Source organism: Tachypleus tridentatus, chromosome 7 (assembly GCF_004210375.1).
Source record: "Tachypleus tridentatus isolate NWPU-2018 chromosome 7, ASM421037v1, whole genome shotgun sequence".
In the NCBI taxonomy this organism is placed as follows: Eukaryota; Metazoa; Arthropoda; class Merostomata; order Xiphosura; family Limulidae; genus Tachypleus; species Tachypleus tridentatus.
Genome location: NC_134831.1, coordinates 11,771,812 through 11,797,723, shown reverse-complemented (window position 1 = coordinate 11,797,723; position 25,912 = coordinate 11,771,812). Strand labels below are relative to the sequence as shown.

The 25,912-nt window shown below is 31.2% G+C and overlaps 1 protein-coding gene across 2 annotated transcripts; it reads left to right on the top strand.

The window, feature by feature from the left end:
• Positions 1-6: 6 nt before the first annotated feature.
• On the top strand, positions 7-23,960 carry LOC143255121 (proton-coupled zinc antiporter SLC30A2-like). 2 transcript variants are annotated; one of them, XM_076510306.1, is made up of 9 exons: positions 7-477; positions 3,643-3,778; positions 4,972-5,118; positions 6,532-6,685; positions 10,814-10,988; positions 15,435-15,540; positions 15,969-16,103; positions 19,432-19,613; positions 20,049-20,184. In XM_076510306.1, exons 1-8 carry the CDS (start codon positions 22-24, stop codon positions 19,578-19,580), a joined length of 1,458 nt encoding a protein of 485 aa, XP_076366421.1. In that variant the 5' UTR covers positions 7-21; the 3' UTR covers positions 19,581-19,613; positions 20,049-20,184. The 2 variants fall into 2 exon arrangements, with proteins under 2 accessions (XP_076366421.1, XP_076366420.1); XM_076510305.1 differs by having other exon boundaries at positions 19,432-23,960.
• The last annotated feature ends 1,952 nt before the right edge of the window (positions 23,961-25,912 follow it).

Here is a 25,912-nt window from a genome sequence, read left to right as displayed (position 1 = left end):
TAATATTACAGCTTCTCTTGCATGGATATATCGTTAGGTTTAGAAGAGGGGCGTGATGAGCGTATTTGTTTGTGTTGTGGGTCGTTAGGGTCAGACCAAAGTTCACGAGGGTTTGAGGCATTGAATAATCCACTTCAAAGGAGCTTTGGTCGCGCGGATAAACATTTGAGTGTCGAAGAAGAATTATTAACGCTCGAAAATTCACGACTCTCCATAATGGAAGATGAAGAAGGTTTTAGCTCTAATGTTACTAGGCCTAACGTTTGTAGAAGATGTCGAAGTTTTTCATCTTCGCTATCTTTAACGTCGCCTTCGGCTTCATATATTAAACCATCTTCATTTGGAAATAGGGCTCGTCGTAATACTGGGGTGAAACAAGATACAGGAGATTCAACCTCACAGTATTTGATTGACAATAAATACCCAAATGGTTATATGGTAGAAGGACAATTCCTGGATGATGATGAGCCCTTACTGGTAAATAGATAAAGTACTTCAAAGTTTTAAAACTTGTAAGTTCTAGACAAAATGTGTTTTAGTTTGATGTAATTTGTTGAAACTCCTTAAATTAAAATAAAATAAATCTTCACTCTAAATAAACAATTCTGTGTAACTGTAAGTTGCAAATAGTACAGTACTATAATGCATATCATTTATTTGCACTGGAAAACTGAAGTCAAACAAATATAAAGAGTTTTTGATAGAGATCCAAAATCATACATATTACTTTAAATTTTGACTCAAGTGTGTATATATATATATATATATATAAATTATAAGCTTTTTTTTTCTCTCTAAAAATTGTAATTATTATTACAGTCTTTGCTGTGTAGGAAAAAATGTGTACTTCTCTGTTTTATCAGATCTTGCTGGATTACAAAGTGATACAAGTCAACAACCTTTGTTCTGCATGTGAACAGTCTATGATCACAGTTGCTATTGTTGGTTTCCTGTGATTTGTTGCAAAATAAACCACTTCATTGGTGTAGTTACAAAAATAAAAAAGTTGTTAACTAAAAAAAAGTTCTATTATTGAACCTTGTTAATGTGCCACTTAAAAATAATAAATAATAATTATAAAATTGGCATTTATGGATAAATGGCAAAAAAAAACATGCACTATATTCTCTGTTTAGTGATATGACATAAATTGGTTTATTATTCATATCAGATTATCATTATAAATAAAGAGATGTCAAAGCAAAACCAAAATAGGTATGGATGCCCATAATTCTTATTCTATATATATGCATGTAATTATATTTTATTGCATATAATTTATAGTGATATCCTTAAATTTTATGGGCTACAATATTGTATTCAAATTTATGCTTTACGTTTATAAAGAAGTAGACCATCGTAAGTTGAAATAATTTTAACCCAATTATTCTTTTACAAGCTTCTTTTATAAATTAAGTTAAATACATTTTATTATTAATGTTACATATATTGTTAGTTCGAATAAATTATTATTAAGTTCTGTATAATTAAACTTTTATTACTTTAGTGTGAAAACAAAGTAATGATTAGTTCTTAAAATGTTAGGGTTGACAGTATGAGTGTTAATGATTGACCACTGGTATTTGGTGTCGAGTATTTATTTTCAAACTATAAGTACAATGGTTGATACTTGTGTAGGAGTTAAGCATTCACAGTTTTTTAGGTGTAATGGGTGCAACAATTATTTGGGAACTCAGGATTGGTATGTAATATTAAGAAAGCTAGCAATGAAGATATGCAATTTTTATGTAGAGTTTATAGGTTGGAGGTGATATGAATCAAAGTAGAAGAAATAGATAAAGAGAAGTGTAGACTACGAGAAATGGCAATCAGTTCAGTAGAAGAAATTAGTTGTTTTTTTAGTGAATGATTTATATTTAAATAAGATAGGGGCTGGCTTGTTTACTGAGTCTCGTGAATTCTTCTGTAAGGGAAGTTTTAAACTAGGGCTGGACAGTGGTGAGATCCATGAAAAAACTAAGTATAAAAAAAGAATAGGTGGCATAGAAAAGTTTAGGATAAGAAATGAGCAGAGAAACAGTTATAAGGATTGGCTTATTTGTTACTATTGTAATGCTAGAAGTATAATAAATAAAATAGATGACTTTCTAGTACTAGTAAAGATAACTAAAACGTGGTTAAATGTAGATGATTTTGGAATAGAGGATTACAAGCTGTTTAACAGGGATATAATATGAAAGAGGGGTGAGAGTGTTTATATACAAAATGCGAGTTACATCCTGTTTAAGCTGAGAGTGTCAAAATTAATAGCAAGGATATTGAATCCATTTTGGTTTCTATAAGTAGATATAAGGGGAAAAAGTTTCTAGTGGGAATTTGTTACAGACATGAACAATTTTTAGGGATAAATTTGTTTACATACAAAAAGGCTTCTAGTGGGAATTTGTTACAGAAATGTAAATATTTTAGGGATAAATCTGTAAACATACAAGGTAAACAAACAATAAAAGGGTAGCTGCAAATAAAAATACTTGTTATAAGTAATCTTTTCTAAACCCATCCATATTAATTCTAAAAAAATATTTTAACATGAAGTATTTATTCTACCATCACTGGAACACTTAGCTTAAACTATTGTCTCACATGTTCTTACCTCAATATTTATTTTTCCTTCACAACAACCAGTGTACTTTTACTGTGTGGAATATAACCTCCATCTCCAAATACGCTTTTTCAAGATGACTCAGAGTTTTTCCAGATCTGATTTTTAATTGGCTCTAGTTGTACAGTATATATTCACCTAGTTTTGTGTTTAGAATTTTATAGTTGCAATTTTTAAATACTAAAAGAAACTATCCAAAAGCCTGGAAAAATTGTACTTTTCTTGTGGGCTTGTGGTTAGTGTTAATATAATTCTTTAGTAGTAATCATTTATGTTCATATTACCTATGCTCACTGAGAGCTGTAATTGTGTTGAAACGTGGAATAATGTAAATATATCTTTAGCATGAGAAACATGAGCTGAAAATGAGCTCTCAAAAATTTTGGTTTAGAAAATTTTGGAATATTGGCTGTTTTTTAGGCATGGCCTTAGGAAAGTCCTTAAATTTTAGTTTTGCTAAAGAAAAGTAAAATAAGCATCATTATTAAAAATAATTAGTTTAGTTTTTGGAATTGAGTTTTTATATTTTGTTTTGGTCCTTTTGAATTTCTATCTAGCAAGAAGGAAACCCAAGACTCTCAGTTTCTGCTAGTGAGAAATTTTCAACAAACATTTAAAGCGTATGCTAATATAATCCTGTAACTCAAGTTTTGAGATTCCTTGCATTTTGAGAATGGGTCCTAGAATTCATTATCTAATGCAAATCAAACCTGAATGTGAAGCTTAATGTATGAGTGATTTGTTTCCTTGTGATGCATATAACATTATGCATAATTAAAATTTCAGCAAACGAAAACTTGTATATTGATTTTTTTTAAAAATATATCTGCATAGTACAAAATGCATAGATACTTTTGTTATGCTTTAGTGTAATAATCTGTAGTTAAAAAATAACAAAACTTGTGAAACTCAATTTGGTATGGAAATGAGAAAATGAATGTTAATTTCTAGTTTTCTGTAAAATAATCTTTGTTCTCATTTATCCATTAAGAAGTGTTTAAACTTTTGATACTTCATAGGGCACTGAAGATTTTGATAATGCTGGAATGGATCACTGTCATGCATTTCAGCCATCAAAAGGAGTTAAGCATGCCAAACGTCAGTTGATTTTAAGTAGTTGTCTGTGTTTGTGTTTTATGCTTGCTGAAGTAATAGGTAAGTATACAGTTGTATGTATTAAAGATACATCTTACATCTGAACCAATTGATTAGTATATGCAGTGTTTGTTCCACCTGTTTCATCACTTTAAAAAAAATGATCAAAAAGGTTTTTGTAATAATTGTTTTATTTTGTTGTGTTAATATAATTCCTTTATAGTGTTTGTGTTTCATATAAGTCACGTTTTCTTGCTTTAAGAAAACAAACCCAGTTGGGTTTTGCTGTTAAATTGTGTGTAAAAAACATGTGAGAATTGAAATATTACATTCCTGAGGAATTTAACTTTGTTCCAAGAAATTTTTCTTTTTAATTGGTTTCCTGATTTGGAATTATTGTTCATTTATATTCCTTTAGTTATGATCAATGAAACTGAAATGTTGCATGGATTAAATTTAAAAAAAAAAAACACAGTTCATGAAAAATACAACTTTTAGATGAGGGAATGTAATCTTCCTGATAGCTTTTCCTGGAGTGAATGTAATGTTATTTTATCATTTCTATCCAGGACCTTTTACAGACTTTGATTACTGTTGAAAATATGTTACAACTTTTAGCATTGCCTGTCATGTAGCTATGCTCTTAACAAGAAACAAGTTTATAGTATTTGCCTCTCAGTGGTTCAGCAGTAAGTTTAAAGGCTTAAAACACAAAAATCTGAGTTTGAATACCCATGGTGGACACAGCACACTGGCACGTTGTGTAGCTTTTTGCTTTACAACTGAAAAGCAGTTATTTTCATCCATGAAGTATGTGAATATATCATTAAATGCATTGTTTTATTTTTTTAAATGTTGAATCTCAAACTGTCAAATTGCATAACTATAGTAACCTGACTTATGTGTAAGGTTGTACTGATACACCTTAATCAATATGACGTGATAATGATACAGTATATCAAGTTACAGCATTATTTTGGTTGAATTTTCAAGCCTTCAACAAATGTTTTATAATAAATTATTACTTTTACATTAAAGTTTGACTAATATGCTAATAATAGAGCTTAGGATAAATTATACATGGTTCACTGGACAAAGTATTTAACAGTATCAACATTTTATAGGACTATTGCATTTTTTACTTGCATAGTTATAGTTGTTATGCACTTTTATAATATTACATATCTATTCCCTCTGATGTTTTATACTTGTATAGTCAGTATAATTGTATCAGTACATTATCGTTTGAACAGGGGGTTATTTTGCAAACAGCTTAGCCATCATGACAGATGCTGCCCACATGTTGAGTGATCTTGCTAGTTTCTTAATTAGTATCTTTGCCCTCTGGGTAGGGCAAAAACCTCCCACTAAACGGATGTCATTTGGATTTTACAGAGCAGGCAAGTGTTTGGTTAATTTATTTATTCTCTTTGTAAATCTTTGATTAATTTATTGATTCTCTTTGCAAGTCTTAATATGTGTTCAAACTAATTTTTATTCTTCTGTAACTAATGCATTTAAAATATCAATATTGCTTCTGTATGCATTAAATGAATAAATGTCAAATGCACTTTTTAGAATTTAAAAGGATTTAAGGAAAGTTGTGTTTTGTAGTGTGTAACAGCTATGTTTATGCAACTCAGTTTTAATATATGTTTATTTTCTGTTTGTTTTTACATTTAAAGTTCTTGGTTATTAATAGTTGTGTTTGTTTCTAATGGTATATTTTAATATCTGTGTAAGAAGTAGTACGAGGTCTGTTCAAAAAAAATATGTGGACTGTTTGAATTGTGCGGCTCCAGTTGGTTCCAGGGGAATCCACTTGGTGTCGCTAGATTCACACAGATCAGCTGATTACGACGCCATTTCCCGATTGCAGATATCTTCATTTGTGTATTAGCTACGAGGTTTTAAGTGAAGTGCGATTTTTTTCGTTTGGCAGATTTCAGAATGAATGACCTGAAGGAGCAATGACTTGCTGTGAAATTTTGTGTTAAACTTGGAAAATCTGCGACTGAAACTTTTGCTATGGTTAACACGGCTTACGGTGATGTTGCTATGAAGCGTACGGCATGTTTCAAGTGGCATGAACGTTTTAAGGATGGTCGACAGTCCATTGAAGATGATGAGCGTCCTGGACGTCCTTCCACGTCAACTGACGACCCACACGTCGACGAAATCAACACCCTGGTGCGGGCAAATCGACGTCTGACTGTCAGGGAGCTTGCTGAAGAGTGTGGGATATCAGTTGGATCTTGTTACGAGATTTTGACCGAAAAATTGAAGATGCACCACGTTGCTGTGAAATTTGTGCCTCAGAACTCGTGAGTTTTTGGCCAAACACTCATCACTGTTCTTCCCCACCCCCCTACTCACCTGACCTTGCTCCTTGCGATTTGTTCTTGTTCCCCAAACTCAAAAGACCCTTGAAAGGAAGAAGATTTGAGACGATTCCAGAGATTAAGGCAAATGCGACGAAGGAGCTAGAGGACATTACAAAAAGAAGCGTACCAGGACTGTTTCAACAAGTGGAAACACCATTGGGATAAGTGTGTGCGTTGGGGAGGAGAGTACTTTGAAGGGGTCCCAGACCTGTAACTTCTAAATAAAGTACCTTTTGTTTTATGACGTCAGTCTGCGTATTTTTTGAACAGCCCTCGTATGTGAGTTGTAAAATATAAAATTTTTTTCAGAAAAGCTGTAATAATTGCTTTAACACTCTTAATAACTTTGTTTTGTAACTGTCATTTTCCTTATTTGAAAACATCTAAACTTTATATTCTTGTTTCATTGTTTTTGTGAAATACTTCCAGAAATTCTTGGAGCAGTCCTTAGTGTTCTGGTCATCTGGGTGCTGACTGGTATTTTAGTGTATCTGGCCATTGACAGAGTCCGTTTTGAGGACTATGAGATTGATGCTGATGCAATGCTTATTGTGTCTGGTTGTGGTGTTGCAATGAACATCATGTAAGTTTTTTAAAGGATTTGGCAAGATCTAAAAAGTGTAATGACAAATCGCATTAAATTGCACATTGTATCTCAAGAATCTTTTAAGCATTTAACAGTATAACTAAACCGCTATTAGATGCTATAAAGGATTTAAATATTAGGGTTGTGAAAACCCCAAGAATCTAAAAATATACATTTTTTTTTAAAACAAAGCAATTTTACTTCCTCTATGATCCTTCAAGGCTACTAGATGAACAGTAAAACTTTTGCATTGTTTTATTAAGTATAAGAGTAATTTCATTGATTTCCTGAAGTCCTTGCTCACCTGAGATATTATGTATTTTCTGAGCTATCATAACATTTTCATTCTGTGCTGAAAGATCCTTGGTAAATTAGTAAAATAATTTGAAGTTAGTTTGCTGGTGATGGTTTGATTTCTTGAATCCCATGTGATTTCAACTATGAAATTGTGAATCAGTATTTATTTTTTCTTGTGGACTTTCTTAGATTGGAAAAACATCACAATAGCTTTGATATATGTTCACTGTATACAAAGTTCAAAACTAGTGGTACTCTGTTAGCTTGAGATAAGTAGATTTAGTAATTTAAATAGCTGGCCAAAATTATAGTGGACCATACTTTCTGGTGTTTACAAAATGACAGCCACATGTATTGCAATGTAGAGATCATACTGTATCTTGGAGTTACTTTTCTGCTCTGTTGGAATTCCCTTCGGTGTGGATTCCTTTCAGTTTACCTCTTCTGAGATCTAAACATCCACCCACGTGTTTGCCGTGCATGGCAACCTGTGAAGGGGAGGAGAGGATCCTGGTGGTTGAGGGGTCCAACCCTAACACACCACTTTGGCCATGAATTCCTGTAAACAGCCCTTCCCAGGTCAATCGGCTGGTCCACTCATACTAGAGTCAACTAAGTACCAGTGTTGGATGTTCTCAACAGACATTGTGAACATTGTATCTGATGCTCGTGTTTGGGTATAGTCCTTACGAAACCCTGGCGTTGCTGCAGTGTCCTTGTTTGACATTGTAGTGCATCCCCTCATAGGGCTCCATGGTGGGTGGGGTCAGTGGGCACTTCATCGTGTGATCGTCTGTAAGCCATCAATAGATGGCTGTGTGGCAGAAGTAACTGACTGTATTATACAAGCAGCTGCTCAATGTATTCCTAAAACCACGACAAGTTTTCCACTATATTCTCGCCCATGGTGGAATTCTGCCTGCCACATGGCACAGAAGGCTAAAAACAAGCCTGAAATACTTTCCGTTGATATCCCACGCTCTCGAACTGCATCGCTTTCTAGCAGGCCCATGCACATGCTCGATGGGTAAGACGTCAAAACCAGAATGAATCTTGGATTAAGTTCACAACCAGCATATCTTCTACCACCAGTTTCAAAGTCATTTGGGACAAGATTTGAAAGGTCAGTGGGCATTATCACTCTGTCTCTCTGTCAATCTTGCTCTCTGATGGTCAGGAAGTAACTGATGCCAAGAGCATTGCAGATACTCTAGGTGAAAGCTTTTGCAGGGTATCTAGCACTTCTGCCTCTTCTTCCACCTTCTTAGCCATCAAGACTCGGGCAGAGCAATCACCTCTTTCCTTTCGAGCTGATTGTCTCTATGACTATACTCGTCCCTTTACACTGGTGGAACTCAAGCTGGCTCTTCTTTGGTCTGGCAGTACATTGGTTGAACCTTGTGATATACACTATGGGATGCTGAGCCATCTATCTCCTGCTTCTCTTGCTATTATTCTGGTTGCTTTTAACCAGATCTGACAAGAGAATGTTTTTCCTGATGCCTGATGCCAGGCTATTGTCCTGCCTTTCTCGAAGCCTGAGAAGGATCCCAAGATTCCTTCACACTACCGTTCAGTTGCTTTGACGAGCTATCTCTGTAAGACCTTAGAGGATGGTTAATGCTCGTCTTGTTTGGTTCCTCAACAGAAACAACCTCCTCTCGCCCACCCAGTGTGGGTTCCGACAACAGTACTCCACCATTGACCACCTGATTCGACTTGAAATGTCAATCAGAGAAGCCTTTCTCAAACGACAACATCTTGTATCAATATTATTTGCCATTGAGAAGGCTTATGATACAACATGGAGGTATGGCATTTTGTAAGACCTTCATGTATATGGGTTATGTGGTTATTTGCCCATTTTTATTAAAATTTTTTAATGGACAGGAGATTCTGAGTTCGTGTGGGTTTGACACTTTCCCGTTCTTTTCTACAGGGCTGTGTTCTGAGTGTCACACTTTTCAGTATAAAAATTAATGCCATCGCTGAACAATTCCCTCTCACTGTTGCAAACGGGCTCTATGTCAATGACTTTTACATCTCATGTCATTCGTCGAACATAAGGTATACTGAGCGGCTGCTACAGAATGCTCTCAATTGTTTACTGAAGTGGACCACAGCAAACGACTTTACCTTCTCTCTCTCCAAAACTGTTTGCATGCACTTTTGCTGCCAACGAGGTATTCACCCTGATCATGAACTCCTTATCGGTGAAGTTGTGCTGTATGTGGTCTTTGAGACTAAGTACTTGAGGCTTATCTTTGACTATAAGCTAACCTTTATACCATACATCAAGCAACTACAGGTCAAATATAAAACAGCATTGAACATCCTCCATGTCTTCTCTACCACTACTTGGGGGAGTGGATCGATGTTCTATGCTAAAGATATATCGTGCTCTTATTTGATCAAAACTCGACTATGGATCAATGGTCTATGGCTTTGCCAGACCCTTGGCCTTAAAGATGCTGGACCCCATTCATCATCAAGGACTTCAACTCTGCACTGGGGCTTTTTGCACCTCTGCAGTTCAGAGCTTGTACGTAGAATCTCATGAACCTTCTCTGCACCTTCGCCATTTGCAACTGTCTTTACTCTATCCTTCGAAACTTAGTTCCTTACAGTTACGCTACAGAAAGTCCTTTACAACTTGAATTACTGTAATTTTTCTCTTAATGTTGTAGACTAGATGTAAACATTGGTTTTATGCTGTTTATGTTTTAAACTCTGTTTTGTTGTACCTTAATTTCCTTTTATGAATTTTACTAAATTTACTTTTAACTATATACCCGGATGTTTGGTGCAGATAGCCTAGCTGCTTAGTGCCATAAAACATTAAATCAACCAACCAACCAATCTGTTGGAATATAGTAAAAAATATAACTTAAGCAACTATCGAAAGCCTAGATGTGGCTGTTATCATCTGATTGACTATTTATCTTGCTTTCATTCAGTATTAGTTGATGCTAACAGTTTGTCAACTTGGTAATGCTAACTTTTGGCAAAAAGATTTTTTAAATCTAAATACACTGAGATGAAAAAAGTGATGACTATAAATTTTCTCTCTAGTTGTAGCATTAAAAAACACCAGCATTTAACTAAACCCCGTATCTAAGAAACCATTTCAATAGGATCTAGAATAGGTCACTTATGAATTTTTGCATTTTCTAGGTGTAACATGTAATGAACTGTGCCTCCATTTGCAGGAAAATGCAGTTAAAAAACTTGTAATATTATTACTTAGAAGTTTAAGAATTCAGATATTAACAGTTTTAGTAATTTAGAAATTTCCATTGCCTTTAAAAAAGTCTTCTTAAAACATATCAACTGTTAATCATTGGAATTTGAATTGCAAAAACATGCCAGTTATTAAGTTTTAACAGTGCTGTATATGGATATACATTCACTTACCCAAACTTCAAACAAAAGATAGACGTAAGCAGTTATTATATTTTTTTACAGGTCTTTTATTACATAATGTTCTTCTCTTATCTAGCCTCCCAAGCAGTGATAAAAATACAAATATGAATAAAATTTAGATTTAAAATGTTAACTATTTTTTACAGTTAAAAACAATTAATAAGATAGAACTCCCCCCTTCAATGCATGAGCACAGTAAATTGTAATGGTTCCTAATTTGAAGACACTAAATTTAGCTTTTCTTATCAGATGCAGTCTGAAACTCTTTAGCAAATCAAATATTACATCCAAATTTTTAAGTATTAAACTGTTAAAACATAAAACCATTATTACATCAGAGACTGTTAATTTTAATTATGCATGTGCTATTTTGTAAATGGTTAATGCTAAAATGTTTCTACCTAGAATGGGACTTGTGCTACATGGTTCATGTCTGAGTCATAGTCACAGCCATGGGCTAAATTCTAGCGAAACTAGCAACAGCCAGAACATCAATGTCAGAGCAGCATTCATTCATGTTATAGGAGATCTCATTCAGAGTATAGGTGTCCTTATAGCTGCCTATGTTATTCATTACAAGGTTAGTGTTTGATAGATGCACAGATATATAACTTTAATAACTAGTTAGAATAAAGAGTTTGACTTGAAATTCTCTTTTTTATTCTTTTTACACTTGAAAAAAGCAAACAAGGTTGTAGGTTTAACTTTTAGTTTATTATGTACAATTAAGCTTTCAGTTTAACCCATTATTAATTAACCCTTTTGCAATTGGGTCAGTATAATATACACAAGTTCATCTACACATTTGCATGCATTAAGTATTTGCACTATAGCATTTGATACAGCATGTGTACCTCCACATTTGGTAGACTTTTAGTAAAGATTACGCATGTTTTGCATATAAAAAATCAGATTTTTTAATGAAATATTTTTACTAAAGATTTATTTGTGAGAATAGTCTGTTTTGTTACTAGACTGAGTGCAAAGTGATTTCATGTTATGATTAAGAAAACTCACTTTTCATCCCAAAAATTTCAAATATTATTTGCATATTCTCTAAAACCCTTTATGTACATTTCAAATGTTTGTTTTCAGTAAGACTATATTTTGTTATTTTCTGTACTCTATGTGGGGTCTGTCACTTGACCAACCTTGTGACCATCATAAAAAAAAAAAGGAAATAAATATAAATTATGCTTTTTTTGTACTACAATTATTACATACAACAAAAATACAAATAGTCAAAGATCTGAAGTCTCATAATGCTATATATTTTTACATATATATGATTACATATAACACAAAAATACTAACTGTTAGTCAAAGAGCTTAAGTCTCATAATGTTATATATTTATTATTTTTTATTATATTGACCTTCTAGTCATGCATAATTAACTTTACATAACTTGTATTGAAGCTGTGCACGTGCACTCATGTTACGTATCAAGTAACATAAAACTGACTTTTAGTCTGCCTTGTCTTGGCTGTGTCTTAGTGGTCTAATATTTTGTAATATACAGTCACATTTCAATTATTATATATGAAAATATATAAAGGTTATTACTACTTTAGAATAAATTATTAAACTATTTTTTTCTTAAAAAAATATTGAATAATAAATCTAAAAGTAAAGCAAACAATTCTCTTATTTCCAGTTGCCATAGCTTACTAAGCCTTTTACAATTCTGTATATGGAAGATATCAAACAAATATTTATGTTTTGTTGGGTTTTATATGTACAGTTGAATAACCAAACAAATCATAAATAGCCACAGAATTCTACTGTACTTTATTAAGCTTAATAACTAAGATGTATTTAGATTTTAAACAATATGAAAATTCGAGGAGGCTAAAGACACAACCTAACTTCATGAAATCTTGGTTCGAAAGAATGTTGCAACCTTTTCATAGATTAAAATGGCTGAGAAAACCACCAAGGAGACATTTTAAGTTGTTGATTGGTTATTCATATGTTATATATTGTAGTAAGTGTATATTAGGGACAGTTTCAAAAAAGGGAAAAAGGTAAATGCAGCCACTGTGTTTGATTCAGCACATAAGATGTATCTGAGCAAAACAAAAAGATATGATGTTCTTATTTTATATTCTAGCTTTTCAATATTAGTAATTTGAGTTCCTAATATAAAAAAAAACTATAGACTTAGTATTTTGATATCAGAAAATCTAATTTTAAATAGTGCTGCATTCAACATACCAGACTACTCATTAAAATTTATATTTAGGTGTATTCTTTTAATATTTATTTTTAAATTAAGAAATTAAATCATATGTAATATTGAAGTTTGAATTATAATCTACAATTTGATTTCAAACTTATTGGCATAGATTCAAAAATAGTAGTTCAATAAAATTTTGAATACAAGCCAACAAGTGTAATTACATATTCTTTGACTTGTGACCCATCACAAAAGGGTTAATATGGTTACATTGAGTTTATGTATTTATTCAAACAAATACGTCTAATTATTTGTTTAAGAAACAAAGCTTAATGCTTTTACATGTGTGTATTTAATGTGTTGCAGTTAATAAAGCCAGTAGTATGACATGACATTAAAAACATATATGTCAGTAATGTTATGGTATTTATAAACTATATTAATCATACAGAATACATATATTTTGGTGAAACTGTTTTGAAATTATCAACAGATAGTGATCTTTCACGTGTTAACCTTCTAGTGTACACAGTGGTGTTCACAATCTATAGTAATAGTACAAGTATCTAGACCTTGTAACAGTTTTTTTGATCATTTCTATTAATTTACATTAACTTTTTATCAGAGTAAGCTGTGTACACAGATAGAACTTAAAAATCAACCTAGCAATCAGTGTAGCTAATTAAATGCACTTTTTTATGTAACTATTTATAAATATTAAAATTCACTCTTTGTTAACAGTATTTTCACTGCAATTCCAATAATATCTCATGAGTTTTGACCAGTTTAGGTTAGTTTCAATTGTTTATATTAAACTAGCATTGCCAAAACTAAGTCACTTGACATCCTAGAGATTTAATTATGTGATAAACTATAGGGACATTTAATATTTGACATACCTCCAACATTGAGTGTTTAACATATTCAGCCCTCAAAAATATAGAAATATGTCCATTGCTGTTGATGGATGTGGACTGTTTCAGCAAGACAATGAGAAATAATAACCAACACACATCCACCAAGAATCTGATCATTTTAAACTGAGTTATAGAGCAAAAATAGTGTGAAAATTTAGTCTCGCATGTTTCATGATAGGTTTGTTTTTCAAGAACTTGACCCTCTTAAAAACTAATCATTTTAAATTGGGTCATAGTCCAGATGTGTACCAATTTTCATCCAAACATGATTGGCTGTTTTTGAAAAACCGTGCTTACAAAACACACACATTGGTGAAAACATAAGCACTGTCATCTTTGTTGGCAGAGGTAATGAATAGAAGGCCTACTTAGGTTCTTTTAGTTATCACTTGACCATGTGTTGTGATCAAGTTCCATTGTTACATATGTAAAATAAGTAATTTTAATTTGCTGATGTAATATACAGATTGAGGTGATATAGAATTTTAACATTTTCAAACTTATAATATTTTTTTACAGTATGTACTAACATGAGATAATATGTGTATATTAAATTTGCTAATATCATGTTACAGCGTGAATTTCTTGGTTAGGGTAGCAAAAAACTATGATATGTAACCATGAGACATAAAAACTGAACACCGTAATTAACTTTAAATTTGCCAGTAATTCATCTCATAGTTAACATACAATTCCATTTCATATATGTAACTATAATCATATGAAAGTAATACATCATGATTAAGGTATAATTGGTGCTTCATTGTTAGAGGTAATTTAATACAGAAGTATATTTTCATTTTATTCTGATTTTGTTACTTAATAATCTATAACTATTACAATTTATTATTTTTTGTCTGTTTACTCCAAGAGTAAATCGGGTAGTTACAAATATAATTGTTATTGTGTGAATGCATCTTGTAAGCTTGCAAAGCAAGATTATAACTATTGGTCTCAAGGTAATTAATATTAGTTATATTTCTTAACACTACATTTTTTAATTCAGTCCCTCAGATTATTTTCAAGAAGATCAGTAGTGTATAACATTTTAACTACACTATGGCTATGATGGGAATTTGTGTCTCCCTTTTATTTTTTAAATGCTTCTAACTTGTCTCTTAATACATCATAATGCTTCTCTGAAGACAGCCCTTCACTGGTTCAATAATAAACAGATCTACTGGGCCATTTAATTCATACTAGCAGAAAAAAACCACCTTGAGAAATATGGAAAAGTAAATGTTTTCTTTAAAAAAAATTCTGGAAAGTACTGCATGGGAAAAGTGTTTGAATTGTGCTCTTTACTCGTACACAAAGTGTTGTATTAAAATACTCAGTGTGTAGAGCTCACAATTTTCATAACTTTTACTGATAAAAAACAACTAATGGTTTTGTATTAAAGGTGATACAGTTTATTGAAATAATAGTTTTTAAGAGCTCTAATATCTCAGTATTACATTCAAAAATTACATCAATAAAGATAAAATCAAACCCTCGCATCCAATCCTAGTGTAAGTCATGTTCTTGTTTTTAGGAGAATACTTTTAATTTAAAATTAAGTTATATTGTAGAAAAGGTTGTTGCATATACTGCAGTTATTTTTCTAATTGTCTGAATCTTGAATACCCAAATTGTGAAATTTTGTAGATTTTTGTTTGTGGCACCATTCAGTAGATGACAAAGGTGTTTTGGTTACATACATAAATACTGACATACACCATATGTCCAGTAGAGTAAGATTTATTCTCTATGCATATTTATAATCATGATTTCATTTTTACTGTTTGGTTTAGCTAGAATATGAGCTAGTAGATCCTGTGCAGGAATTTAGATTACATACATAGATACTGACATAGCACTGTCAATTATGATATGATTTCTTGTCTTTGCATGTTTATAATTTAATTTTTATTTATCTCTGTTTGTTTTAGCCAGAATATAAGCTAGCAGATCCTCTTTGTACCTTCATCTTCTCCATCTTGGTGCTTTTTACAACTCTAACTATCATGAGGGATGCTGTCCACGTCCTTATGGAAGGTCATTATCATTATGTGTTGTTTAAATTTGTAGAAATTAAACAGGAGATAAAACTATAAATTTGGGATTTAATGTGTTTATTAAATTTCACTAGGAAAAGGGAAGAAGTATTTGCCAATTTTCTCTTAACATTTCTTATGTTAGAACAAAAAAGTTGGCATTACATTTTTTTTTACTATACATTATATGAAAGAAGACTATATTAAGAATCAGTTACAAACTCTTCATTTTATATTAAAAATTTTGGTATGTAGCAGTAGTTTTCTTTTACTTTGAGCAATGAACTCGTGTTCTCTGTTTTGAAGGGGAAGTTGAAACAGTGTAAGCTAAACCTTAAAAGGTATTTGTGAATTAAAATGGTTTATCATGTTTATATTTTATAACAAAAAAAAAAGCTTTGAAAAGTTTATAATTGTTGCTGATTTTAGGGTTTCCACGAGAATTAAATTATGCAGTGATCAAAACTGACCTTCAGAATATACAAGGAGTGAAAATGGCCCATAGTCTTCATATATGGTCTTTAACAATCGATACAAATGCATTAGCTGTACACTTAGCTATAGGTAAGTGTGAATATTTCTACATAATATTGTTACAGAGAAACTTAATTATTAATACTGAAATAGCATTATATTTATTCATTGTATATAACATTGTAGAATGTTTATTGTTTAATAACAAAAACTTCAACTTGCAGGTATATCAATTTTGGATTTATTTATTGTATCAAAACCTTTTTATCAAAATAGATTCAAGAAATGAATCTGATTTTGTATATAATTTTATGATGGAACAAAAAATAATTCGTAATGGTGGTTTTAGAAATCTTTTGACAGAATGCTACCTACAGTGTTGTTTTTTTTTTGCTGTGTTCCAATCTTATGATGAGGCCTTCTAAAGTTTCCTAAGATGTCCAAAATGCTACCTATAATTACACTAAAATAATACAACATTTCTGTTTTTTATCACATGCCTTTGTTTGACCTATTAGTGGATAATCTTGCATTGATTAACCATTTTCAGACAAGATATTTTACCTATCTGTAGCAAAAAAAAATTGGAAAGGAATAAATGGAGTTGTTAATGTAATTTTACAAAAACAATTTTAGTAATATATTATTTATTTACTTAAAGTGAGGTAATTCTGTTTCTATGTCCCCTATCATTACTTGTAAAATTTAGTATAAAATAAGTGATAATAATTTAAAATATTTAACCCTATTAGAACATCAGATCCCTACTTCAGATATCAAGTGTACACATGAATAACTGATTTGAAAGTCTGAGTTAAAATGACAGTCTGATTCCAGATCAACACATATTAAGTTGAGGATATTATGAATTTGGTTTTCTTCACTTTGTACATTTATTTAGTGTAAATCAGAAAGAAAATAAAGTCTCCTCTAATAAACACTTCCCCAAGCAAGGTTTGTAGTTGCTAAGACACTGTTGTCCCTTGGGAATATAATTATTCATGTCTTGTTTCCCTCATGAATTTTCCCTCAGTTTATGTTTTAATGTTACATAACTTTTTTTCCACTACTTTTATGATGTTGCAGCATGTGGTCTGAACAATAGCTGAAGAAATGGTAAAATATTGTTGGATACAACAAAATTCTAATCAGAGCAATGATTTAAGATTATAATGGGAACATTTTTTTCATTAAGGCAATTAATTCTCTGTAGTGGTACATTAGGCATAAATTTTAATATTGCTACAATTTTTAAACTTTTTTTCCCAGATTAATTCAGTGCTATTTCATTTTTCATTTATGATGATTAGTAATGCACAACTTCTCCAAGTCCTCTTGTCTCATCATGTGTTACTGAAACTTTGACATTTGTGATACTACCTTATTTGTTATTCCATAAACCCAGTTGGTTTTCAGAATTTTTTTTTTAGAATTCACCTTTCTATATAGCCAGCTTTTATTCAGTCACTGCACATTTTCAGTGTTTCACAGTTTTTCAGTAATGTTGATAAAAATGTAACCTTTTACAATCTTTGTCTTCCTTTTGTTGAACAACTGTCTCATACTCATGAATACGATCTTTGTCATGGCAATCCTTGACTTATCTGTTGAATTTTTTGTCACTGGTTACTGACTACATTTTCATTATTATGGAATCATGTCATTTGATTGACAGCTGGTGAATATACACTATGAGAATGTTGTGGACTTGCTCGCAACCATAGGTTTTATTTTATTCATGTTTATGGCTAAAGCATATTTTTCACTTTCTTATATGGTGATGTCAATCTGATCTTGCTATCAAACAGCATAACATGTATATCTAAGTTATTTATTTTTCTTTCATTAACAATTACATCTGTTTTCTCCTTGGATCACACATTATTTTTCCACACAAGCTGAAATCTCTTTCTGATTCCTTGTCTCATTATTAACCACACATTATTTGATTCTGTTTGAGTTTTTTCTTAGATAAAGTGTAGATTATTCCTGTACAAATATTAAATTTTTGGTACCATGTCCTATAAACAACAGCTTCTTCATAATTTTATTATATACTTCCAATGTAGTTTGCTCACAAATAATTTTTGGCATAATTTTTGTTATGTGACTGTTAAATATTATAGTCTAGTGGTCACCACATTGATCTCCTCTGCTTGCTTATTTGTAGTGTTATGAAGAATGTATTGCTTCTGGAATGTGTCTTTTTTATTTTAAATTTAATTCTATTTTTCTGTTATCTTTTTTTTACTTCTGACTGTCCCAGTACCTCGATCTGTTCAGTACTGCTTTGTTATTTTTCATTTGTTTTAGTGCTTTTCACACTTCTGTTTTAAGAATATGCAGGCATCTGGTTTCCTTTTGAAGTGTTTATTTAGTTTTATTTTCCATATTCTTAAGTAATTCAACAATGTACTTGCATCACCCTTCACAAATGCATTCGGCTGTATCGGCAAAACACCTTGCATTCTTGTTCACGACCATCTATTTGATTGTTTGTTAATATTAATTTTATGTTTTTCTGTTGTCATCATATCGTTTTGCAAGGAGTAAATTTAATCATGAATAATGTGAAAATCTACAAAGCAGTTCTTTTATTTAGACTTTCTAGTCTTCTACTGCTGTGAACATGTACGTTCACTGTAGAGCATTGCTATGGAAGTTAGCAATTTTGTACCACCATAAAGAAAAGGGTATTTTCCTTCAAAGTTCCAAAAAATTAACAGCTATAGTTTCAGATATCAATGAATTATTAAAACATATATTTATGTGCACATGTGTCTGAAAATGTACCTGGTAATGGGAGAGTTTATCTATAATTCATGATGACAAGAAACCCACTTGAAGTCAAAAAATGTATTCTAAAGACAACTGGTATTGGTATTAAAACTTGCAGTTAAAGATAGCCTAAGGAGGTTGAAAAGTTGTTCTGTGCTTTAATTCAATTTAAGTTTTAATACCCATACCAGCTGCCTTTAGGGTTTATAAGTGTGTTGGTAAAAGAATTTTGTGTTTTGAGTTTCCAGAATGCTTTAAAATTTTTTGGAAAATCCACTAAAATTGAAAAAATGAGTACAGCAAAAACTGTCTGAAGTAAAATATGAACTGCAGAGTATGGCATTTGAAAGATTTTTTAGAATTGACAAGGCAGATTATACATGTATTGATGAACAATTCATACAAACCAGCTTAAAACAGCATGTGCAAGAAATACAAAAAAAAGTTTCTCATTTTGTTAATTGAAAACCTGAAATATATTGCTGCTTTTCATTTAACTTTTCCAAAACCAATTTATTTTGCCAACTGGAAAAGAGTATAAGTCTGTGTGTCATTCATTGTAAGTTTAAACTATAGGCTAAACAAGATATATATTTGTGATAGAGAACTAATTTTTTTTTTATCATTATTTCTTTCAAAGACCCTGAACTTGATCCCCATGTAGTTCTTCGGACTGCAGAATTTCTCGTCAGACAAAAGTATGGTATCTATCACACTACCATTCAGGTGGAGAAGTTTGACCCAACAACAATGTTGTCCTGTAATGCATGTCAGGGACCAAGACATTGAATCTAGTGTAATGTAAACCACATGAAAGACGATGTATGTTGAAATGCTTTAAATACTTTTGCTAATAGAACCTAAAACTTTCTTATTACTAGAGGTTTTTTAACTTAAACCAAGCTACTTTCAACCTGTTGGTTTTCTCTTTTTTTTTTTTTTACATACATAAAGAGATTTTTTATGAGTTGAGTAGTTTATTATGGACCTTTTGACATTTAAACTATTTATCCAAATAATTTACTATCACTTAATACAGTAAAACATACTCATTAGATGTTAACTCAAGATGGTAAACTTGTCATGTCCTGTGTTATACAAAACAGAAAGGCAATGCTAAAACTATAGTTATTTATAATCACCTTAGTATCATAGTATTTTAAAACTTAAACACAAACTATATTATTTCCCAGTAGTATGAAATATACATACATACCAAGATACCTCTCTCTCTTTTTTTTTTTTTTTTTTTTTTAGACTTGTGTGTTTCTGACTGGCATCTTTCACCAAGCATCTGAAAAGTTACGTATTTGTTTGGCCAATTTATGTGGAAAACTAAGTAAAATAGTCTTGTATCATTAGTAAGATTTTTCTACAAGCTGTATTAAATATATTTAAAAATTATGACATTCCACGATTACTTATATTTTAGGTTAAGTTTTCGATAAAATTTTAGCCTTGTATGTAAGATTTAGCCGTAGCAAATAGCATGAGAGAAAAAGTTTTACCAAACTGAAGCTTAGGTAGAAAAAGTAGTTCTATGAGTGTTTCCCTTGTATGGCTTTTAAACTCATGTAAATTTCATATTAACTCTATCTCTTCACCACAATGTAACCATGAACTTTTATACACTAACCTTTAATGTAGTAAAAAATTCTTCCTGACGTTTGACAAGCATTTAATAGTAAAAAATTACAAATGTTTTGTAAATAAAAAAGTTAGATTTTTGTAATTTACTTGTTTTTTAAAGATTGGTTTTTGAACCTATGAAATGTGAGTGTAACTTGAACTCTGAATAGTCCATGTGCAAGGTGGTTTCATGCTAAGATTAAAAACACTTTTTTCATTTTTTATTTTGTAGTTTTCACATTTCACTTTCATAACCTCTAGAACCTTGTTTTAAATATCAAACGTTTTGTTGTTTTACAGGAGAACTTTATGTTTTATCCATTATTTTCCCTACCTTAAAACCATATCAATTTGGTCAGTTTGACTTTCCCTTTAAACATTTTAAAAACAAACTATGAAGTAAATCTAATCTACCCTTTTTTTTTTCTTTCTTTCTACAATGGCAGCAGATTTTAATACAATTATAAATCCTAAACAGCTTAAGGCTTCTAACAATTCATATCTGTTTCTGTTTGAATCATATATATGATTATATAACTAATAATTCTACAATATAGGTTTCAAATCATGCAGTGAATGCATAACTTAAGATATTAAATGGCATAATGCACGAGACCTACTCGTGAGCATTTCTTGTGAAGACTTTTTTCATTTCCTTTTCTTTACCCTAACAAGTTTTTAGTTTTTGTTTTATTGGTGTTAACCCTACAACAAAACATAACTATAATTTATTACTGTAATATTACCAATAACTCCGTTTTTATTTGAAACACACTTGACATCATACAGTAAAAACATGAATAGAACAAATAGTGTTCTTTTACATCTAATTTAACTGGCTTTCTAAGGCATATGTGCCTTGAAGTAACTCCCTTAGCTATTTGAGCTAAACTTTGCAAAATCAACTTTGAATCTGTAGGCAAAATAAAATGTCTGGTAAGAATAAGGCAGGATTATAAATCATTCATTAAATTAAAACTTTCTATCTGCTATAAATAACACACTAGCAAATGTCGGAAAGAATTATTAGTAATTTGTGAAGGAGATGATACAATAGGATTGTATATAAACAAGTGGGTTGGAGGGTTATAAAAATTAGACTTTGCTCTAATAGTATCTGTACTATAGTGAGTAACTTGTGTTAAACTCAGGAAATGTTAGAGGCAGCTTGATGGAAAAATAAAAAAATGGCAAACTAGAGCAAATAAGTACTGTTACTTGGACTTCCATAGATTAGTTATTTAAATATTTCTTTTTAAGTTAAATTCAATTATTGACCCCACTTTAAACATTCTCCATAGTTCATAGTGTGTACATAGAAATTCTGGTTGAGATTGGCACAATAGGCTCAGCGTAGTTAAGGTGCAAACAAACACACATTTCATCTTTATGTGTAGAAATGTTTTGGTCAGCAGTGTAGATTTTTTACACCCTATGGGGGGGGGGATGACTTTCGCAATCACTTATGTGGACTGTTCAATTTGCAAATTGGTAATCTATGGTTATGTGAACCTGAAAGCCGTAAATATGCAGTCACAGAGTAATCTTGTTGCCACAGTACTTGCATGTATACTTAGGCCTACTGACTGATACTTACGAATTATCGCTTAGATCGAAAAGCTTAGAAACACGCCTATATTAAAGATGTACATTTCGGCAACTGAAAAAGCCTTCATCTAGGCCTAATTATGTAATTCAGTTGGTAAGAACACAAGAATCACAAGAACAAACACACAATTTGTAGGCCTGTGATGCAATAAAACAATTCATCAGACCAAACTGTAGGGGGGATGATTGTATGCACCATACCCTCCACCTAAAATGAAGGGGGGTTATTCCCCTATCCCCCAGGATCTATGCCCTTGGTTTTGGTGCAAGTTTATTTGCATGATATAAAAATAGAGTTGTGACATGCACACTTTTATTACCTACTGGTCTTGAGGGGATTAAAGACAAAACTTAAATTTGTGCAGCAAAATTATGGGGTTAAAAACAAACCACAAGCAGCAGACAATACACACACTGTTATGAACATTAGCCTTTCATTTTTTATTGAAAGTACATGCATTCTTGTAGCTTCTTCAGTGAGAATATTGTGAAAGAGTTACAAGTTAAAAAAGGAAAAAAGGATAAAGTGTGCTATATTTATAAAGTCAAGTAACATAGTTGTTAACCCTCAGCACAATATGCCTGATACACTATTACAAAAACCAGTTTGAGATTTTAATTCATGAATTTCAAACTTCTGTTTTTTTTTTCTTGTTTATAAATTTGTGAACTATGTATATACATTTACTGACATTTTACTGTTGGTATTTTTTGTTTGATTGAGAGTAAGTACAAAGGTACACAATGAACTATCTGTGCTCTGCCCACTGTGGGTATTTTGAAACCAGTTTCTAATGGTGTGAGTCCACAGACATACAGTTTATTAAAATTCTTGCAGTTCCTATAGACTATACCTTTTTTTTGTAGCTAAAGTCAAAAGATCAGTAAGTGTTTTTATATCTGTACATATGTCACATTGATCTTATAGTTGGAGTAAATGTTTGTACTTAAGTTATCAGCTCTAAAGATGTTTACCATTAGAACCAATTATTTTCAGATACTCAGTTGTTTTATACTTTTTAGCATGTTTATATGGTTTCTTTCCACTGCACATATGTTTGTTAACCTAGAACAGTCTGTTTAGTTCCAAGAGCCCAGTATTTTGATGAAAATGCTTTTCTCATATACTGGGAGGTTTTTTCTTATAATTCCAACAACACTTAGTCAAATTTGAATATTTTAATCATGAAATGATTCAGTTACACCATTTTGTTGGTGTGAAGAGGGGTGTTCAAACCATTCAGTCTTTCTAGCCAGATTTTGTTCCAGCATGATGCTAAATGGTGGTGGGTAATGTGTTGTTTAAGAACACAGACTTTGGTTAAGACTTTAGTTAATTTAAGTATGTTACTGTTTAAGGTCATATTAAAAGGTACAGAGGTGTAAGTTGTATTGTAGGGTTACTAAAGTGTGTACCACATGATGTTTAAGAACTGTAATAAAGATGGCTGTGACATGCATTATGAGGACCAGTCCTAAACTTCCACAAACTGTATATTTGGCATCCCTTCCCTGAGATATTGATGTTTTCAATTGTGATTTTAATGTTGGTTGTGTGTATTTTAACAGGTAAAAAAAGAAACATAATGATGCATCTGAGATGTATTCAGTTAATATACCGGTTAAAGGGAAATATTAATTAGTTCTATTTTTGTGTTTTTTATAAAATAAAAATTGAGTTTTGTATGAAAAATTTATACATACACTTTTTTGCAATGTCATTAATTACCATAAAAATTTATAATTTATTATGATTTTCATGCAGAAAAAATGGATTATTTTCTGGTTAAAAAAATGTTTTGCATCAACTGCAGTTTCTTATGTATTAACACGTAAGTAGATACTTAGTTTAAAGAAATATCAGTTTCTCAATATTAAGTTCTTGTGTAGTGTTCTGATTTTCTTCAATTTCAGTTTTTGAAGTAGTGTAGAACTGCACAGAGCTGTAAATATAAGAAGTTGTAAATTCACTCTTTATAGTGAGTTGTTTTTTTTTAAATGCAGAATAATTAATATTTGACCTGTCAGTACAAAATCGTTGTTCTGTGGAAATTATTTTAGCATTGAAAAATCCAACAGTCTTCTACTATTGATTTAATTGTTTTTGGTTATAGTACTATAGATTAGTTTTTGTATAGTTATTTAATTTGAAAAAGTAAATGCAATTCAGTTATATCAACTCTCATTCTTTGCCATTCCAAGCAGTTGAAATTACTTGATGTGCTATGGTACAAGTTGTCCCCTTCAATAGCCACTTGTCTAGTTCCCTCATTTATTAGTTGTTGACAGTTTATTACTCAAATAATAAATATTTGTCCACCTAATTAAACTTAGCTCAGAGTGTGCAAACTGTTGGTTTCCATAAGCTTAAATGGCTACACATTTCTACAAAGTGTTGGGCTCAATATATGGTAAATACTGGAACCTTCTTAAATAAAAAAGTGATGAAAACAAGGTGAGTTGTATGTTTCATAAATATTTTGTTTATTATGACCATGGTTTTGCCAGTAAAAGTGCCAGAATTTACTTTTGAAACTATGTTCTTAATAAACGAAATATTTATGAAATCTATAGTTGTTTTTGTTTTTCTCAAATCTGTATAGAGCTTGATATTAACAGTTATCCATAGCTTGTGACAGGTGAAACCATCAGTAATAAAACTGAATTTCTATAAGTACTTACATACTGTAACAAGTGAAAAGTGTTTAGATAAACTCAAAATGGACAAATGGCTATGAAAATTAATGTTCAAAGATCTAGTTTTTACTAAAAATGTTTGTTCTCAGAGTTGATACACTACTGGAAACATCCAGTTCTGATTTCCTTCTCAATTTCATCGATGCTCAGAAACAAGACAAGCAATAAACGTATGCATTTTTTTCCTCTGAAAGACTTTAGTGAAAAACAAAGTGTGTGATAAAAAAATTTCATATTCCTTTTCCCTAAACTTACTTAAATAATTCGTGAATTAATTATTCAATAGAAATGTAACCCAATTTTACTTACTGCAAAATGAATAAAAAATTGATCAGTGTCTTCATTATTAGTTAATTACTTCATATACTTAATGATTTTCATTGAGCTTGTAAGACCCAGAAATTTGGGTTCATTAAAAACTTTGATCAGTGAACAGTTTTGTTCATAGATTTTTCTGTTTTGATCAGTCTTCATTACCTCTATCTTGTTTTCTGTCATGAATTCCTGTTTCTAATTTTTTTCACCAGCAAATTGTTTTTTTCTAAGCATTTCATCTTTTCCTTTCTGTTGTTCACAAATGGATTACCAACTTGCACTACTAAACTGTACAGTGAACAGATTGAGATACCTTTATGTGTAGTTTTACATTAAGCATCATCACAGTTACATTTAAATCATCTGTTCTGTACCTTCTTCCTTCATTCAATTCAAGTTTATCTTGCTTCATTCATGTTCACTGTTGGCAAATTTTTATTCAAAATTCTTTAAATTTCCTTTTCATTTTAAATCTATAGTACTGACACAAGTAATCTGTGGAGAATAACTTTGTAAGTAGTTTGGAATAAGATTTTCTTTCTTTTTAGGTTAGCTTTGAATTTAAGTTACTTGCAAATTTCTTAATGCGTTCCATTGAATATTATAATTTTCTATTTCATTTATGGCCATTTTGTTTTTGTGTGGACAAAAGTAAGGTGAGGAATGTTTTATAAAATATAACATTATTCATAAATGGATCATATTATGTTGTAAACATAATAAGTGTATGGATAATGCAATGGGGTAAAGGTGATTTTTTGATAAGCAAAATAGAACTTTCAAAAGAAAAAAAAATGTACTTACTTTTCTGTGTATATTTTGTATGCCAGGAATAATAGAAGGAAATGATACTAATGTGACCAAACACTGGT